This window comes from Stylophora pistillata, chromosome 5 (assembly GCF_964205215.1).
Source record: "Stylophora pistillata chromosome 5, jaStyPist1.2, whole genome shotgun sequence".
NCBI lineage: Eukaryota > Metazoa > Cnidaria > Anthozoa > Scleractinia > Pocilloporidae > Stylophora > Stylophora pistillata.
Genome location: NC_142523.1, coordinates 28,588,539 through 28,609,538, shown reverse-complemented (window position 1 = coordinate 28,609,538; position 21,000 = coordinate 28,588,539). Strand labels below are relative to the sequence as shown.

Genomic DNA, 21,000 nt, shown 5'->3' with positions numbered 1-21,000 from the left:
TACAATCCAATTCTTCCCTTGCGCGATGCGAGAAAACCTGTTTAACCGGTACTCTACAATAGACGAGTACAAATACCGCGTGAAATTTGTACTCGTCTATGGCGTTATTTTTACTCGTCTAGGTGTAGTTGGATAATAAAGGCTGATAGTTTCTAAAGAAACTGTTAGGGGTTGGTCGATGGGGGTAACGAAATAATTTGAATATATCAACAAAGTTGAAATGGTAAATTGGCCACCGTTACGATTATAAAAGCTGACGTTTCGAGCGTCAGCCCTTCGTCGAGGCGAATAGAGGAATTGTGGGTTGTGTGTGCTTTTAAAGGCAGAAAATGGAGCTACATTATTGGTGAGAACATGGCAAGGAGAAAAACACAAATAAATTAGTGGAATGAAAGCGTTCGTTGATACCTGTGCGATTTAGACTGCTGGTTTGAAATATGAGCTTTTGTTCAAGAGTTTTACGGCTTTCCGTATCCCCTAAGTGTAAGGAAAGACCGCAGATTGCCATATGCCATGGGTACCAAAATGGGACGTAGCTATGCCAATCTTTTTTAGATACAATGCAATATATGAGCTTCATATATTGCATTGTATCTCATTTATCACTTTCACGGGTTTATTACGAATCAACTTAACGGCCTGCTCCCAGTTGGCTTGTTAGCTCAATTGGTAGAGCGCTCCACTAGTATCGCAGAAGTCAGTGGTTCGAGTCCCGTACAGGCCTGATTTTTTTCAGGTCTGATTTTCGCTATTGCTTAAATAGCGCTATCTACTGCGAGGATCGTGCATCGTATGTATCTAATACCGCAGTACACAATATATGAACTTCATATATTGCATTGTATCTCAAAAAGACTGGCATAGCTACGTCCAATTTGGTACCAATGGCTATACCACTGGTTTGTTTGTAAAAGTTAATTGCTTTAACTTTAATCGTTGCTACTTTACTTCTGCGTAAAGTAGCAACGATTTGGGACCCACTGGGATTCGTATGCTCGTACGTTACAGTGACGAAAATTGTACTTAGAAAGCTGTGAATGCAAGGCTATGACTAGGACTACGAAGTTCACGATAAAAAATAGAACAGAAAAGGGGGCTTGGCTCGAGCAGTTGAAAAGTCTGCATGAGCTGAAGATTCCTTGGTATCAGCGAGGTCCACAGCCTGCCAGGTCGAAGCACATTGTGACTTTTGTCGATACATGCCTCTCAACAAGCTTATGGTGCAGCAGTCTATATCCGCTGCAGATACAATAACGATAACGCGAGTCACGCTTGAGGGGAGGGGTGTGAAAAAGTAACGCTATTGTTCAAGCTGTCTCTGTTCTTCCTCTTCTCAATTGGTTACTCAGTATCATGTGATCATCTAGTGTTTTTCAACCGCAGCGTGCCGATCGTGTCATGCTGTTCTATGGTCCAAGCTATTCGAGGATCCCTTCGTTTAAGTTAAGATGTCGTTAAAAATCAGACAAATTCACAGATAACCGTCAACAGTCAAAGAGACTGTTGCAGGTAAATGCACGCGTTTTGAAGTCTCCAGATCCAATTTTGTTTCTGTTCCATCAGACCAGGCTGGTCCTTTACAATCGTAACAAAAAGTTGTGAGACTAATTCCGCGATAATGCTCTGGAATAGCCCACCAAATTTTTCTCCCCATACGCTTACTTTTACCCACTCTCCCTCTATACCATTTTTCCCTTTTTTTTCTGAGATTTTACATATTTTAGAATATGAAATTTGAATTTCTAAATACTTCCTCAAAGATGGCTGAATTGACAAGTTCTTTGGGAACTCTATCTAACCTTTATATTTACGACTGCAGTTCGTTTGGTGAGCCTCACCAAGTCGCCGTTTTTTGGTCGTGTTGAAGTACTTCACAATGGTATATGGGGAACCATTTGTGACGACTCTTGGGACTTACAGGACGCTGATGTAGTTTGTCATGAGCTTGGATACGATGGAGCTTTATCAGCAACTAGTAATGCAGCATTTGGGCGAGGAACTGGTCCAATATGGCTGAATAATGTGCAATGTGTGGGAAATGAGGCATCGATATCACAGTGCGATCCCAAGGGCTGGGGAGTTCATGACTGTGAGCATAGCGAGGACGCTGGTGTGGTGTGCCGACCTAAAGGTAGAGTAACCATACGTGTACTCTTTGTTATCATCTTTACCAAGAATGAAAATAGAGGTAATCAGAATATAAGGGTGCCATAGTGTATTCGACAGTATTACAATTAACTTTTCTATTATGGATGATGGGAAGCCCATACCTGTTGAGGAATAATATCGACACTAGAGTAGTGTTTCGACCCGCAGGTAGGACGACGATACCCCTACAGTTGACATAACTTAGAATAAACAAAGTTTACTTCTTTCTCTCATCTTTTACTTGTTTTAAGCTGCATGATGCTAACAATACGAATGCAAGTAAACCAAATTTTTATTGCACCTTCTCTCAAATGCCTTAATCATCCACAACAAGACATTCAATGAACGACAAATTTCAATTCGTCAAAACATTTAAACTCAGTTGTTTACTTAAGCCTGCTGCACACTAAGGCACTGTTTACAGTTATCCCCAGCAGAGCGTTTACAAGGCAGCTAGGGTTACCCTAGCGCTAGGGTAACCCTAGCGCTCAGCTAGGGTTACCCTAGTGCTAGGGTAACCCCAGCTGCCTTGTAAACACGTCGATGAAAAAAAGAAGAAATGTGGGAGCGTTAGGGTAACCCTCCTGCCAGGGTAACCCTAGCACTAGGGTTACCCTGGCAGGAGGGTTACCCTAACGCTCCCACATTTCTTCTTTTTTTTTCGCTCTGCTTGGGATAACTCGCCTACCCGGGACAGCTTTTTACTTGTTTCCAGACCCTTTGAACACTGATAACAATGCGTGCGGCTACCAAGCATCGGTAAGATGTCCCGGGTAGTAGGGTAACCCTACCTGTGAAATTTTGCTTGTAAACCCGGGCTATCTTTGACCCGCCTGCTAGGGTAACCCTAGCACAAGGGTTACCCTCCTTGCTTGCAAACAGGGCCTAGGTGTCATCGGATGAAATTAATTAATTAACTATGACGTTTTATTGCTAATTGCCCAAAAGTAGTTACAAGTCTAGACTTTCTCAAAGTCGTTCGCTTGGTTTATTGTTCTGGTGTGGTAGGACTCGCACGAGCTCGCTCGGCTCGGCTCGCGCTGCGCGCTTATAAGCGCGACTTGTGAACTAATTTATTACAAGTCCAAAAAGGTTATGAATTCTTATCTGAACACGAAACTTCCCATTCGTACTTTTTGGAATTCATGTAAAAGATTCCCTGCAACTTTTCGATTTAAGAAATTTCAAACCACTTGCAAAAGAAAATTATAAATCGAATAACTGCGTGATATAAGTCACGCTGTGACAACCATGTCTAAATCAAATAAATAAATATATCTTATTTGTCGTTTTGTTGTGTAGTATCGCTGAGTATTTTTACGAGTTGTACCGTATTTTGACGAACCCGTAGGGCGAGTCAAAACACGGCACAACTCGTAAAAATACTCAGCGATACTACACAACAAAACGTCTAATAAGTTATTTACTATCCAACACGCCAAACTGTTATTTCAGTGCGGGCGAATTTCGCGGATATTTATTACGGGGAGTGCGAGACAGAAGTATGCGAAGCGGAACGGAATTGACGCGTTGTTGTGTTGCTGTTTCTATTTTCTTCATTAAATGAAGAGATTTTCTGGTCAAACTGTTTTCCTTCGTTCGATTCATCTAATGAACTTGGATCTATATTTGCCAGCCATTTTGACTCTTCGTCGTCGGAAATATGAATCAAATTGTCAGCCATTTGCTTTTTTTTCGTAACTACAATCCAACTCTTCCCTTGGGCAATGCGAGAAAACCTGTTTAACCGGTACTCTACAATAGACGAGTACAAATACCGCGTGATATTTGTACTCGTCTAGGTGTAGTTGGATGATAAAGGCTGATAGTTTCTAAAGAAAATGCAAGGGGTTGGTGGATGGGGGTAACGAAATAGTTTGAATATATCAACAAAGTTGAAATGGTAAATTGGCCACCGTTACGATTATAAAAGCTGACGTTTAGAGCGTTAGCCCTTCATTGGAGCAAATAGAGGAATTGTGGGTTGTGCGTGCTTTTAAAGGCAGAAAATGGAGCTACATTATTGGTGAGAACATGGCAACGAGAAAAACACAAATAGATTAGTAGAATTAAAAGCGTTCGTTGATACCTGTGGTATTTAGACTGCCGGTTTGAAATATGAGCTTTTGTTCAAGAGTTTCACTGCTTTCCGTGCTACCTTAGTGTAAGGCAAGACCGCAGATTGCCATATGTTCCCTGGAATGATTAGTTAAATTAAAATGTCTAGCGACTGGTTTCGATGTGTCCTTCTCATTCCTCTCCATGTCGCCAAGGTGTTCTCGGAATCGGTCACCTAGTCTTCTGTCTGTTTCGCCGATGTAAATCTTTTTCCAATAAGTGCAAGTTCTGCAATAAATTACATTGGCGGAAGTGCACGTGAAGTGATCGGTGATCTTAATGGATCGTTTGGGTCCCGATATTTTCTCAGTGTTTTGAATGAAAGGACACGTTTTGCATCGCGCACGAGCGCATTTAAAAGTGCCTGGTTCGTCATTAGTCTGAAGAGAACTTCTGACCAAAAATTTGCTTATGTTTTTGTCGTGTTTGAATGAAATGAGCAGAGGTTGCGAAGAGATAGTGCTTGTCTCTAGATCGTTTTGAAGTAATTTAAAGTTTTTAAGAATGATGGATTTAACTGAGTGGTTGTGAGGGTGAAACGTGAGAGTGAATGGAATGCGGTGGGAATCTTTCTTTTGTGACGTTTGTAGTGCTAAATGTCCATCAATAAGTTGGGCGCGGTGGTTGAACGACAGAATCAGGGTAACCACGTTTATCGAAAAACTGGCACATTGACTCTGATTTGTGGTGGACATCAGAGTCATCACTACATAAAAGACGAAGTCTTAGAAACTGAGAAAAAGGAAAGGAATTCTTAGCGAGAGATGGATACGAAGACGAACACAACAAGTAATTATGCGAGTCTGTAGGTTTGTAATACGCACTAGTGCATAAACCGTTGCCTTCATTTGAAACTTTGATGTCTAAAAAGTATAAAGAATTGTCAGAAATTTCCCAGGTATATTTCAGAGCCGGGTGAAAAGAATTGACTGCGGTTATGAATTGAGTCAGCTCCTCTCTGGTAGAGGAGATGGCACCAGTACAGTCGTCGGTGTAGCGACCGTAGAGTTCTGGATCCGTTGTATTGGCTGAAAAATTGGTGTTCGACAAAACCTTAAAAAAGATTGGCATAGCTACGTCCCATTTTGGTACCCATGGCTACACCACTGGTTTGTTTGAACAAGTTGTCTCTGAATGAAAAACAATTGAGTGTGAGCACTAGTTCGGCCAAGGGTAGTAGTGTTTCAGATTTAGGTTCCTTAACACTGAGTACGTTGATCAAAAAAATGTTTAGGGGCCAGAAGACCTTTGCTATTAGGAATGACAGTGTAAAGAGACGTAATATCCATGGTGAAAAGAAGTTTGTTTTGGCCAAGGAAATTAAAGTCGCGAAAAATTTGAAGAGCGTGTTGGCTGTCTTTAATATACGTGAAAAATTTACCGTCATATAACTTGAATTCGACTCACATCCCCCGGGTCTCCGAGGATGGGCACTTAAGTCAATAGATAGGAAAATCCGTCTTTTATTTCAATTTTAAAGAGTGACTCTAGTTTTTTTTGGTGAAGACATAGGGAGACATTGTTCTAAATGTCTGTGAATTTTGTAAGTTTTTCACTGCTTTTACAAGTACAAACGAGGCCTCCGAAAATGGGCTAAATTCGGCCTTCGAATGACGCTAATAATGCGTGAATCGAGTTTTTTCAATTTTCTCGTAATCAAAATAATTTTTCAACAAACTACCTATGTCTAGGTTTGCATCATCTATAGACCAACCTAATACAAGAGTATGAGCCAACTCGATTTATTGATTGTTGCCAGTGAATGTACGCGTTTTGAAGTCTCCGGATCCAATTTTGTGTCTATTCCATCAGAGCGACCTGCTTCAGTATAATTGTGTCAAATTTGTTCAGCTAAGTTCTACAATGTGAGATTAAATTCCACGATGATACTATGGAATAGCCCCCAATTTTTTCTCCTCATACCCTTATCTTTACCCACTCTCCCTCTCTACCCTTTTTCACTTCTTTGTCTGAGATTGAACAAAAATAATTGGAAGGGACGAGACATTTTAGAGCGATGTGGTAAATTTCATATTTCAAAATACGAAATTTAAATCTCTATATACTGCCTTAAAAGTGGCTGAATCAACAAGTTTTGTCGGAACTTTATCTAACCTTTATAGTCACGACTGGAGTTCGTTTGGTAAGCGTCAGCAATTCGTGGTCTTCTGGTCGTGTTGAAGTGATGTACAATGGTACATGGGGAACTATTTGTGACGACTCTTGGGACTTACAGGACGCTGATGTAGTTTGTCATGAGCTTGGATACGATGGAGCTTTATCAGCATCTGGTAATGCAACATTTGGGCGAGGAGCTGGTCCAATATGGCTGGATGACGTGCAATGTGTGGGAAATGAGACATCAATATCACAGTGCGATCACAGTGGAAGGGGAGTTCATAACTGTGGGCATCATAAGGACGCTGGTGTGGTGTGCCGACCTAAAGGTAGAGTAACGACACGAATACTCTAAGTTATCGTCTTTACCAAGAATGAAAATAGAGGTAATCAGAATATAAGGGCGCCATAGCGTATTCGACAGTATTACGATTAACTTTTCTATTATGGAGGATGGGAAGCCCAACCTGTCGGGGAATAATAAAGACATTGGAGTAGTGTTTGGGCCTGTAGGTAAGGTGACGATACCCCTACAGTTGACATAACTTAGAATAAACAAGGTTTACTTCTTTTTCTCGTCTTTTAGATATTTCAAACCGCATGATGCTAACAATACGAATGCAAGTAGAACAAAGTTTTATTGCACCTTATCTGAAATGCCTTAATCTTCCATAACAAGAGATTCAATGAACAATACATTTGCGTTCTTTAAAACATTCAAACGCAGTTCTTTGTTTGTTGCGCGCTAAGTTTCATTAGATGAAATTAATCAATTAACTGTGACGTTTTCTTTCTAATTGCCTATGAAGTAGTTACAAGTCCAAAAAGGTTATGAATTTTTATATGAACAGGAAACTTCTCATTCGTACTCTTTGGATTTTATGTCAAAAATTCCTTGCAACTCTTCAATTTAAAAAATTTCAAACCACTTGCAAAATAAGAATAAAAATCGAACAACTGCGTGACACAGATGTCACGCAGTGACAACCATGCATGTTCACTTTTGCAAAATGAATGCTTTCGGAGAAAACGAAAACAACTTCTATCATATAGAGGTTTTGCACAGCAGCCACGTTGGATGGCAGGAACAATGGAAATATTTTGCATGAGAAAGAAACATTTTTTCCATGCAAATTCACCGACGTGCGAGCTAGAAAGTGGATCTCCAGTTCACTGAGATTTATACAGGCGATTCCGTCTGAAAAACGCACCACAGAAAATGTGATTGACAGCGGTTGAGAGCCGATAATGAAGACACTGGGAATTTGGTAGAACAGTACTGAAAACGTGTTTACCGTTGCCGCTTTTGCAGTTTCCCCGAAATTTCAGACAACAAAGCGAAATGCCCTGCGTAAAGTAGCAACGATCTGGGACCCACTGATATTCGTATGCTCGTACGTTATTGTGACGGAAATTGTACTTAGAAAGCTGTGAATGCAAGGCTATGACTGGGACTGCGAAGTTCAGGTTGAGTCCTGGTGTACCGGTTAACGAAAATGTGTCCTGGTGTGCCCGTTAACCAAAATATGTCTTGGCGTGCTGGTTATCGAAAATTGCGTGACATCGGCCGATCGCGGAATGATAGCGTGACAGCTAGTTAGTTTCATGAATAATAAATGCTTGAAGGGTTAATTGGGCCAGTCGGGTCATTTGGGCCAGCGGGGTCATTTGGGTCATTTAGGCCAGTTGGGTCATTTGGGCCAACTGGGTCATTTGGGCCGGTTGGGTCATTTGGGCCGGTTGGGTCATTTAGGCCAGTTGGGTCATTTGGGCCGCTTGGGTCATTTGGGCCGGTTGGGTCATTTGGGCCGGTTGGGTCATTTGGGCCGGTTGGGTCATGTGGGCCAGTTGGGTCATTTGGGCCAGTTGGGTCATTTGGGCCGGCTGGGTCATTTGGGCCGGCTGGGTCATTTGGGCCGACACCGCGGAAATACGTTTTGGTGACGTCACAGTGGTCAGTGGTCATCAACTGTAGGCTGCCAAGTGCTTCTATGTGTTTGTGGACTAGTTCGATGAAAACATCGGCCTTTTGCAAGGTTTTAAGTCGGAAAATATCCATGATACTTCTCCTTGTTTATTATGGTTGATCCTTTGAATGGGTTTTTAATACTAAAACGACGTCTTAACAAATAGCGGTACAGGGGAGTCATTTTGTTTGGAGTTTTGTGCTGTTTGCTGACTTTAGCTGGCCGTCGTTACGAAGTGCGATCGTGGTTCGTCAGTCGCCCTCGCCTTCAGAATTGTCGAAAACAGCGATAGTTATCCAGACAAAGCAAGAGATTAGTTCTGTAAGATAATTTTCCAGCGAGTCTGAAGACTTGTTGGATTTTTAAGTGTTATTAGCATGAAGCGACACACGTAATTATTGAGTTGTGAAAATATTCACACTCACTTTGCGCCGACGTGCGGTGCCTTTTCATTTTGGAAATCATTCGCTTGGTTGAGAATTTTTACTTTTCTAGACTGATTTTTCGCCATTCCACCTTTCTGATTTTCTGTGCCTTTAAGAACGGGTGTCCGTAACGCTCGAAACGTCAGCTTTTGTAATCGCTACGGTTGCCAATTTACCATTTCAACTTTGTTGATAGATCCAAATTAAAATATGAAAACATTTGTTCATTTCATATACTTGCAGTTTTATCAACAACTTATCTCTCATGAACAGAATAACGTCTGACTTAAGCTCATATAATGGTGATGTTTACAAAGCGAGTGGAAATCGAAGAAATTGTGATTTGTTTGTATTTGAGACCGTCCAGCATGATTGGTTTATTTACAATTTATCTTGAATTAAGTCTTTATTGATATTAATCGATTATAGAACTCCATTACTTGTCTTTGGTACGTTTGCTTGTACTTGTTACTACAAGTGCTACTTTAATTTCCCAAACAGCTCTATTTGTTTTACATGAAAGCATTTTCAATGAAACCCACTTTTTTATTATGATTATTATTATTATTATTATATTTTTATAACTCAGTCATTTGAAACTTTTACAGGCACATGTATGTTTACCTGAAGTATATTCCACTACCTTGCATGTGCATTGCATTAATTTATGCAAATAATCAACCACTCTTCTTTTTCAATTCATTTTTTTTTAGATTAGCTTTGCATAGCTTTACATAGTTTCCATATACTTAAGGAATCATATACATCACATGCTCTGAAGCACTGTAAGGATAATTATTACACGACTCGGGCAGTCAGAGGGCCAATAACTAAAATCAACCAACCAAAATGCTCTATTGCCGGTCAATATTCTCTCAGTATTGGACCGGGCACTGTCCTGAATGGTCCCGAATGATACTGCACTTGTGTCCCTTTGAACTTCAGTCTTAAAATAAATCTCTTATTAACCAAGCTTGCTCAGGACCATACTGGAAGAATATCGGCCCTCGGCCTTTTTTGTACGGACCGAGCACAGCCCGGTCCGTACTGTCAAGACCTCGCGCCGATATTCTCCTAGTACGGCCCTCCCGCTTGGTTAATAAGATATATTTATGATCCCCATCAGTAATATTACATCATATCCCCACACTGAGAACATCATTATGAAACATTCCTATTTGACTTGTAACCATTTTTTTTCAAGGTGGCAAAATATATGTATATTGCTGAAACTCGTTGAGAATTTCTTATTGACTACAACTAGCGTAGCCATACCAGTGCTCCACTTCCCTGTAATAAGTTGGGAACAGGACATCTGCATGGTGCTATCATCGTTCATGTTTGGGAATATCCCATCACTGATTTTTATTTGACTAGATGGGCACAGCAGTACACAGGCTAATTACAAGCTTTTGGTTATTCCTCATGACTTACTGTTAACTGGGAATTGACAGCTGACTTAATCTAATCAATTTTCTCCTGAACATTTTTTAACTTCATTTGTTTGACTTCAGAAAATACTTCTGATAATTTCCCTCTGATATTTCTAATTTGGAAGATTAATCATCATAATCACTATGTTCTTTACACGTCCATAAACACCCAACAAGAATTCTTTGTTTATAACTCAGGCATGCAGCTTCTGAATATAAGAAATCAAGTTTAGAGGATAGTTGATTCATTCAAGGCTGTTGCAATATGAGAAAAGACAATGCAGTGCTTTATTCACATCGATTAAATTATATTATAATAATTATTTTACCTTGCAGTAGTTTTGTTTCTTAAAAATTTGTTTTCTAGTAGTACCAAGATGGTAATGTTACTTTGTGAATCAGGAAGTTAAATAAAGCAGAAGTATTCTGTTAGCTCAGTACATTTTATGTGGCAGATGGCATTAAGTTAGTTAAGAAAGAAAAGAAAAAGCAAAAATAAATAAAATAAAATGATTAGTGAGGGAAAAGCAGCTTAAAAAATAGACATACTACAAATAATTCATAATTGTAATGAGAAATACTTGTTGGGAAAGTAAAAACTATTGCTCAGAAATAAAATTACAGCTTGTCAGAAAAAAAAATTACAAACTAAGATGGAAAGTGAAAACTTCTTTATTATCATTTTAATAGACATTTTGTACTTAAAGCATACCTCGGTTTATTCTTCCTCTAGTTGAGCCAGCCTTTGCACTTTTTGGGGCTTCAGTCCTATGCATGTTACAGTCGTAGGTTTTTTGGCCAACTATGATACATACAGTAACTAGTGGGGATAGGGTGGCCGTGCTACACGGGCATGTTTTGTCTTCTTTTCGGCGAATCTGACCGAAATGCCGTTGACATGCCGATTTATACGGTTCAAGCCACTGCTTTATAAAACCTGATAGTGTAGCGTCCTCGAATCACCGCTTCAACCATTCACAAATCGTCTCATTTTTAGCCTTGGTGCTTAAGCTCTTTTATAAACAAAACTTAGTTGCCACGGAGCTGCCAGCAAAAAACAACAATTTCATATCGTGTGCAACTTCAGTTCGGCTTTGGCAAATTATATAATTGAACTTAAGAACTATCCAAAAGATGAGCCGAGTTTCAAAGCTAAGTTTACCGTATTCTTTCTAAGTTTTGACTTTTTACGTTGTCGATTTGACTCACGGCGAAAAACTTTGTAAAAGTTATCGGCATGTCATGGTTTCGTTGAGGTGTCCGCTGACCAGTAAAATACTGTATCGTCCCCAAAAAAACGTATTTCCGCGGTGTCATTTGGGCCAGTTCGGCTATTTAAATCAGTGGGTTGTCAGTTAGCTATTAAACCGGGTGAATTTTTCGCAGTCAGTGTAACAATTGGGCCAGTTGGGTCATCTGGGCCAGTTGGGTTATTTGAACAATGCAGATAAATCAGGAATTTCTCAATTAACCCAACTGGCCCAGATAACCCAACTGGCCCAATTGTTACACTGACTGCGAAAAATTCACCCGGTTTAATAGCTAAGTGACAACCCACTGATTTAAATAGCCCAACTGGCCCAAATGACCCAACTGGCCCAAATGACCCAGCCGGCCCAAATGACCCAACTGGCCCAAATGACCCAACTGGCCCACATGACCCAACCGGCCCAAATGACCCAACCGGCCCAAATGACCCAACCGGCCCAAATGACCCAAGCGGCCCAAATGACCCAACTGGCCTAAATGACCCAACCGGCCCAAATGACCCAACCGGCCCAAATGACCCAATTGGCCCAAATGACCCAACTGGCCTAAATGACCCAAATGACCCCGCTGGCCCAAATGACCCGACTGGCCCAATTAACCCTTCAAGCATTTATTATTCATGAAACCAACTAGCTGTCACGCTATCATTCCGCGATCGGCCGATGTCACGCAATTTTCGATAACCAGCACGCCAAGACATATTTTGGTTAACGGGCACACCAGGACACATTTTCGTTAACCGGTACACCAGGACTCAACCGAAGTTCACGATGAAATAGAAAAAAAGGGGGCTTGGCACGAGCAGTTGAAAAGTCTGCATGAGCTGAAGATTTCTTGGTATCAGCGAGGTCCAGAGCCTGCCAAGTCGAAGCACATTGTGAATTTTGTTGATACATGCCTCTAAACAAGCTTATGGTGCAGCAGTCTATATCCGCTGCAGATACAATAACGATAATACAATACACCGCAAATACAATAACGATAACGCGAGTCACGCTTGAGGGGAGGGGTGCGAAAAAGTAACGCTATTGTTCAAGCTGTCTCTGTCTCAAACACATTTTAAAATATAAAATTTAAATTTCTAAATACTTCCTGAAAAATGGCTGAATTGACAAGTTTTTCGGGAACTTTATCTAACCTTTATATTTACGACTGCAGTTCGTTTGGTGAGCCTCACCAAGTCGCCGTTTTTGGTTCGTGTTGAAGTACTGTTGAATGGTATATGGGGAACCATTTGTGACGACTCTTGGGACATACAGGACGCTGATGTAGTTTGTCATGAGCTTGGATACGATGGAGCTTTATCAGCAACTAGTAATGCAGCATTTGGGCGAGGAACTGGTCCAATATGGCTAGATGACGTGCAATGTGTGGGAAATGAGACATCAATATCACAGTGCGATCACAGGGGCTGGGGAGTTCATGACTGTGGGCATGATGAGGACGCTGGTGTGGTGTGTCGACCTAGAGGTAGAGTAACCATACGTGTACTCTTTGTTATTATCTTTACCAAGAATGAAAATAGAGGTAATCAGAATACAAGGGCGCCATAGCGTAATCGACAGTATTACAATTAACTTTTCTATTATGGATGATGGGAAGCCCATACCCGTTGGGAAATAACATCGACACTAGAGTAGTGTTGCGACCCGCAGGTAGGACGACGATACCCCTACAGTTGACATAACTTAGAATAAACAAAGTTTACTTCTTTCTCTCATCTTTTACTTGTTTTAAGCTGCATTATTCTAACAATACGAATGCAAGTAAACCAAATTTTATTGCACCTTCTCTCAAATGCCTTCATCTTCCATAACAAGTCATTCAATGAACGACAAATTTCAATTCGTCAAAACATTTAGACTCAGTTGTTTACTTAAGCCTGCTGCACACTAAGGCACTGTTTACAACCAGGGAGGGTAACCCTTGTGCTAGGGTTACCATAGCAGGCGGGTCAAAGATAGCCCTGGTTTACAAGCAAAATCTCACAGGTAGGGTTATCCTATCACCCGGGACAACTTACGTATGCTTGGTAACCGCACGCATTGTTATCAATGTTCAAAGGGTCTGAAAACAAGTAAAAAGTTGTCCAGGGTAGGCGAGTTATCCCCAGCAGAGCGTTTACAAGGCAGCTAGGGTTACCTTAGCGCTAGGATAACCCTAGCGCTCAGCTAGGGTTAACCTAGTGCTAGGGTAACCCTAGCTGCCTTGTAAACACGTCGATGAAAAAAAGAAGAAATGTGGGAGCGTTAGGGTAACCCTCCTGCCAGGATAACCCTAGCACTAGGGTTACCCTACCTGCTTGTAAACAGGGCCTAAAGCCCTGTTTACAAGCTGGTAGGGTAACCCTTCCTAGGGTTACCCTGGCAGGCGGGTTACCCTAACGCTCCCACATTTCTTCTTTTTTCTTCGCTCTGCTGGGGATAACTCGCCTACCCGGGAGAGCTTTTTACTTGTTTCCAGACCCTTTGAAGATTGATAACAATGCGTGCGGCTACCAAGCATTGGTAAGTTGTCCCGGGTATTAGGGTAACGCTGCTTGTGAAATTTTGCTTGTAAACCCGGGCTATCTTTGACCCGCCTGCTAGGGTAACCCCAGCACAAGGGTTACCCTCCTTGTTTGCAAACGGAACCTAGGTTTCATGTGATGAAATTAATTAATTAACTGTGACGTTTTATTGCTAATTGCCCATAAGTAGTTACAAGTCTAGACTTTCTCAAAGTCGTTCGCTTGGTTTATTGTTCTGGTGTGGTAGGACTTGCACGAGCTCGCTCGGCTCGGCTCTCGCTGCGCGCTCATAAGCGCGACTTTTGAGCTAATTTATTACAAGTCCAAAAAGGTTATGAATTCTTATCTGAACACGCAGCTTCCCATTCGTACTTTTTGGAATTCATGTAAAAAATTCCCTGCAACTTTTCGATTTAAGAAATTTCAAACCACTTGCAAAAGAAAATTATAAATCGAATAACTGCGTGACATAAGTCACGCTGTGACAACCATGTCTAAATCAAATAAATAAATATATCTTATTAGATACTTTGTTGTGACGTCTAAATAGGTTATTTACTATCCAACACGCCAAACTGTTATTTCAGTGCGGGCGAATTTCGCGGATATTTATTTACGGGGAGTGCGTGACACAAGTATGCGAAGCGGAACGGAATTGGCGCGTTGTTGTGTTGCTGTTTCTATTTTCTTCATTAAATGAAGAAACTTTCTGGTCAAGCTGTTTTCCTTTGTTCGATTCATCTAATGAACTTGGATCTATATTTGCCAGCCATTTTGACTCTTTGTCGTCGGAAATATAATTCAAATTGTCAGCCATTTGGTTTTTTTTCCTAACTACAATCCAACTCTTCCCTTGCGCAATGCGAGAAAACCTGTTTAACCGGTACTCTACAATAGACGAGTACAAATACCGCGTGATATTTGTACTCGTCTAGGTGTAGTTGGATGATAAAGGCTGATAGTTTCTAAAGAAACTGTTAGGGGTTGGTCGATGGGGGTAACGAAGTAATTTTAATATATCAACAAAGTTGAAATGGTAAATTGGCCACCGTTACGATTATAAAAGCTGACGTTTCGAGCGTTAGCCCTTCATCGGAGCGAATAGAGGAATTGTGGGTTGTGCGTGCTTTTAAAGGCAGAAAATGGAGCTACATTACTGGTGAGAACATGGCAACGAGAAAAACACAAATAGATTAGTGGAATTAAAAGCGTTCGTTGATACCTGTGGGATTTAGACTGCCGGTTTGAAATATGAGCTTTTGTTCAAGAGTTTCACTGCTTTCCGTGCTACCTAAGTGTAGGGAAAGACCGCAGATTGCCGTATGTTCCCTCAAGTGATTAGTTAAATTAAAACGTCTAGCGACTGGTCTCGATGTGTCCTTCTCATTCCTCTCCTTGTCGCCAAGGTGTTCTCGGAATCGGTCACCTAGTCTTCTGTCTGTTTCGCCGATGTAAATCTTTTTCCAATAAGTGCAAGTTCTGCACTAAATTACATTGGCGGAGGTGCACATGAAGTGATCGGTGATCTTAATGGATCGTTTGGGTCCCGATATTTTCTCAGTGTTTTGAATGAAGGGACACGTTTTGCATCGCGCAGGAGTGCTTTTAAAAGTGGGTGGTTGGTCATTAGTCTGAAGAGAACTTCTGACCAAAAAATTGCTTATGCTTTTGTCGTGTTTGAATGAAATGAGCAGAGGCTGCGAAGAGATAGCGCTTGTCTCTGGATCGTTTTGAGGTAATTTAAAGTTTTTAAGAATGATGGATTTAACTGAGTGGTTGTGAGGGTGAAACGTGAGAGTGAATGGAATGCGGTGGGAATCTTTCTTTTGTGACGTTTGTAGTGCTAGATGTCCATGAACAAGTTGGGCGCGGTGGTAACCCGCTTGAACGACAGAATCAGGGTAACCACGTTTATCGAAAAACTGGCGCATTGACTCTGATTTGTGGTGGACATCAGAGTCATCACTACATAAAAGACGAAGTCTTAGAAACTGAGAAAAAGGAAAGGAATTCTTAGCGAGAGATGGATACGAAGACGAACACAACAAGTAATTATGCGAGTCTGTAGGTTTGTAATACGCACTAGTGCATAAACCGTTGCCTTCATTTGAAACTTTGATGTCTAAGAAGGATAAAGAATTGTCAGAAGTTTCCCAGGTATATTTCAGAGCCGGGTGAAAAGAATTGACTGCGGTTATGAATTGAGTCAGCTCCTCTCTGGTAGCGGAGATGGCACCAGTACAGTCGTTGGTGTAGCGACCGTAGAGTTCAGGTTTGGAGCCGTTGTATTGGCTGAAAAATTGGTGTTCGACAAAACCATCAAAAAGATTGGCATAGCTACGTCCCATTTTGGTACCCATGGCTACACCAGTGGTTTGTTTAAAAAAGTTCTCTCTAAATGAAAAACAATTGAGTGTGAGCACTAGTTCGGCCAAGGGTAGTAGTGTTTCAGATTTAGGTTCCTTAACAGTACGTTGATGAAAAAAAATGTTTAAGGGCCAGAAGACCTTTGCTATTAGGAATGACAGTGTAAAGAGACGTAGTATCCATGGTGAAAAGAAGTTTGTTTTGGCCAAGGAAATTAAAGTCGCGAAAAATTTGAAGAGCGTGTTGGCTGTCTTTAATATACGTCAAAAATTTACCGTCATATAACTTGAAATCGACTCACATCCCCCGGGTCTCCGAGGATGGGCACTTAAGTCAAGAGAGAGAAAAGTCCGCCTTTTATTTCAATTTTAAATAGTGACTGTAGTTCTTTTGTGAAAACACAGGGAGACATTGTTCTAAATGTCTGTGGATTTTGTAAGTTTTTCACTGCTTATACAAGTGCAAACGAGGCCTCCGAAAATGGGCTGAATTCGGCCTTCGAATGACGCTAATTATGCTTGAATCGAGTTTTATCAATTTTCTCGTAATCAAAAGAATTTTTCAGCAAACTACCTATGTCTAGGTTTGCTTCATCTATAGACCTACCTAATACAAGAATATGAGCCAATTCGATTCATTGATTGTTGCCAGTGAATGTACGCGTTTTGAAGTCTCCGGAACCAATTTTGTGTCCATTCCATCAGAGCGACCTGCTTCAGTATAATTGTGCCAAAATTTGTTCAGCTAAGTTCTACAATGTGAAATTAAATTCCACGATGATACTATGCAATAGCCCCCAATTTTTTCTCCTCATACCCTTACCTTTACCCACTCTCCCTCTCTATCCTTTTTCACTTCTTTGTCTGAGATTGAACAACAATAATTGGAAGGGACGAGGCTTTTTAGAGCGATGTGGTAAATTTCATATTTCAAAGTACGAAGTTTAAATCTCTAAATACTGCCTTAAAAGTGGCTGAGTCAACAAGTTTTTTCGGGAACTTTATCTAACCTTTATATTCACACCGCAGTTCGTTTGGTAAGTCTCAGCAGTTTGCGGTCTTCTGGTCGTGTTGAAGTGATGTACAATGGTACATGGGGAACTATTTGTGACGACTCTTGGGACTTACAGGACGCTGATGTAGTTTGTCATGAGCTTGGATACGATGGAGCTTTATCAGCATCTGGTAATGCAACATTTGGGCGAGGAACTGGTCCAATATGGCTGGATGACGTGCAATGTGTGGGAAATGAGACATCAATATCACAGTGCGATCACAGTGAAAGGGGAGTTCATAACTGTGGGCATCATAAGGACGCTGGTGTGGTGTGCCGACCTAAAGGTAGAGGAACCATACGTGTACTCTTTGTTATCATCTTTACCAAGAATGAAAATAGAGGTAGTCAGAATATAAGGGCGCCATAGCGTATTCGACAGTATTACAATTAACTTTTCTATTATGGAGGATGGGAAGCCCATACCTGTCGGGGAATACTGAAGACATTGGAGTAGTGTTTGGACCTGTAGGTAAGGTGATGATACCCCTACAGTTGACATAACTTAGAATAAACAAGGTCTACTTCTTTCTCTCGTCTTTTACATATTTCAAACCGCATGATGCTAACAATACGAATGCAAGTAAGCCAAAGTTTTATTGCACCTTATCTCAAATGCCTTAGTCTTCCATAACAAGAGATTCAATGGACAACAAATTTGCGTTCTTTAAAACATTCAAACGCAGTCGTTTGTTTGTTGCGCACTAAGTTTCATCAGATGAAATTAATCAATTAACTGTGACGTTTTCTTACTAATTGCCTATGAAGTAGTTACAAGTCCAAAAAGGTTATGAGTTTTTATCTGAACACGAAACCTCTCATTCGTACTCTTTGGATTTTGTCAAAAATTCCTTGCAACTCTTCAATTTAAGAAATTTCAAACCACTTGCAAAAAAGAATAAAAATCGAACAACTGCGTGACACAGATGTGACGCAGTGACAACCATGTATATTCATTTCTGCAAAATGAATGCTTTCGGAGAAAACGAAAACAACTTCTATCATATAGAGGTTTTGCACAGCAGCCATGTTGGATGGCAGGAACAATGAAAATATTTTGCACGACAAAGAAAAATTTTTTCCATGGGTAAAATAATCTATTGTTCCTGCCATCCAACATGGCTGCTGTGCAAAACCTCTATTGCAAGTAATTTGAAGACGTTATTTGTAGCACTCAAGCATTTATTATTACCACTGAGGTTCACAAACTGCAAATAATAAACAAAGTCGGTCTTTTCTTTTGTGTCGCCAACTTCGCCGAAGAGCGAAATTTCTACAAATTTAAAGCCCTCGTATGCATAGCAGCACTAAAACCCCAGAAAAACAACCCTACAAATGGTAAGTTTATCATTTCCACTTCTCATATTTCAATTGATAAACGTTTATTTCACTTAGCACATATAAAAATATATTATTGAAGATACCCTACTTTCCACACGGCATTTAAGTAAATAGATAGAAAAGTCCGCATTTGATTTTAAATTTAAATAGTGACCTTACTTTTTTGAGAAAACACAGCGGAGACATTTTTCTAAAAGTTTACGGAATAAGTAAGTTTTCAGTGTTTTTCCAAGTACAACAAAGCCTCTAAAAGGGGCCAAATTCAACACTCGTATGGCGTTAATAATGTATGAATTGATTTTCATCAATTTTCTTGAAATCAAAACAACTTCTCAACAAACTACCTATGTCTTGGTTTGTTTCACCTATAATCCTAACTAATACTAAAATGTGAACCAATTCGACTTTTTGACTGTCGCCGGTTATTTGTAAATTTGTCTAATTTTCAAAAAGGATAAGGTAAACTACATCAATGATGTATACTGACCTTAAACAACAACTCTAAACAATAGCAGGCACTCCATGTCATTTATGAGATTTACGCAGGGTTTGTGACTGGCCTCGCGAGCGGGCTTGTGTTCAAAGCGCTTCACGCCACTTTTTTTAACGCTGTGATTGATTGGTGACTGTTGGGGGGGGGTGCAGGGGAGCAGAGGAGCTTGAACAATAGTATAAGTACAGGCATTATTATTTTCGTGCTCCTCTCCTCGCGCATGACTCGCACTTCGCGCTCGTCTTGTGCTTGCATCTGATAGAGTAGAAAGGGCAAAGAAAGTCACGCCTTATCTGTAGACTAAATTTAGTCGTTTATCGAGCGTAATCTCTGATAAAAAAAAAACAATTGCACAATGTAAGTCACAATAGATCAATGTCTAAGAAACTAAGCAGCAAAATGCCTTCATGTCTCAAGGTTTGTTAATCTTGGGGCATGTGCGCGAGTCGTGACGCATCCCTTGTTATTCATTTTCTTTTTTTGTTATGGAAATGTGCCATAAGTGTCAACGATTGGTTAAGCGTTCGTCTGACTCTTGTGATCATCTCCAAGTAACTTGTGAAGGCGATCAATTTGCTTGTGCAAATCAAGAAAAGTGTATTTCGGCGAGTTGGCGTTGTGATGGCGACCGTGACTGTTCCGATGGCTCAGATGAACAATGCCGTAGTTAGTGTAGTTTGTAGGTAACTTCAGCTCCTGTTCAGTCTTTTATATTTGCTGCGAGTTGAGCATTTTCCTCTCTGAAATTCATATTTGGAAGAAATCTGAGACCCCCTTCAAGAGGTGTTGCAACAACATTTTCTCTTTTTTCAAAAGGGAAGAAAGAAATAAAAAATACTAACTTGATTTATCAGAACAGCTCCAAAACAGCGAAATAAAGCTTTGACGTAAATTATATGCAATACAATTTAACGATGTTTAACTGGCCATTCTTTTAATGCTATCACGTCCGTCCATCTCTGGGTAAAGATCTTCAATAATTTTAAAACAACTCTTGCGATAGCTACAGTCTCCTTAATACCGAATGAAGTAAGCTGTTTTAGTAAAGTGAGATATAAATAAATTGACTTGCGAGATGCGTTCGGCAAAAAAAATTAAAAAAAAATATAATTAAAAAAAATGCTTTGAGTGGGAGCCCAGAAACGATGGTTTGTACCATGCAAGGTATATAACAACCGATACAATAAGAGGTTTCTCGAGGATACGGAGTTATTCAAGCGTCAGTATATTACTTTGAAAAGAGTTATCATAGAAATGAAGTCACCTTTTGATGTTACCTTTTGTGACTATGAAAATTGACCACACAAAAAAGAGAACACACAAGCGGTCACAATGCAGGTGATACCTGAAATTGCTGAATGTGAAGCTCATGGAAAAATTCCTCTTTACTCATAATTTGTTGTCGCCCGTGGTCAATGAACTGAATAAGAAATAAACGGAAAGAAGAAACGTCTGTAAGCGCTCTTTCTTCAAGAAGTTCCTCTGTTCCTCTGCTACTCAACTGATTACTCAAAATCGTATGATCATCTAGTGTTCTTCAACAGCAGCGTGCTGGTCGTATAATATTGTTCTTTATAACATAACCAAAGTAAAGCGCGCGCTCTGATTGGTCAATTTAGCGTCCCTCATTTGCCCATGGGTGTACGCTGCTGACGTGAGAAAATGCAAAGACTATTTTTCCGCGCGCGCTTGTTTTTTCTGGTCACGTAAGATTTGTTAAATAAAAGGGAACTCTTTAGCTACAATGTATCAATGTTAT

At 40.4% G+C, this 21,000-nt stretch overlaps 1 protein-coding gene, 1 long non-coding RNA gene and 1 pseudogene across 2 annotated transcripts in view; 1 reads left to right on the top strand and 2 right to left on the bottom strand.

The window, feature by feature from the left end:
• LOC148731271 (uncharacterized) overlaps positions 1 to 21,000 on the bottom strand; it is a 61,748-nt gene that overhangs the window by 21,328 nt on the left and 19,420 nt on the right. The window lies entirely within an intron of this gene.
• LOC148731272 (scavenger receptor cysteine-rich domain-containing protein DMBT1-like) lies at positions 702 to 19,912 on the top strand. Its single transcript, XM_088760744.1, has 5 exons — positions 702 to 2,131; positions 6,390 to 6,713; positions 12,637 to 12,948; positions 17,383 to 17,694; positions 19,794 to 19,912. Exons 2-5 carry the CDS (start codon positions 6,452 to 6,454, stop codon positions 19,910 to 19,912), a joined length of 1,005 nt encoding a protein of 334 aa, XP_088616870.1. The 5' UTR covers positions 702 to 2,131; positions 6,390 to 6,451.
• On the bottom strand, positions 14,998 to 16,992 carry LOC148731273 (uncharacterized; annotated as a pseudogene).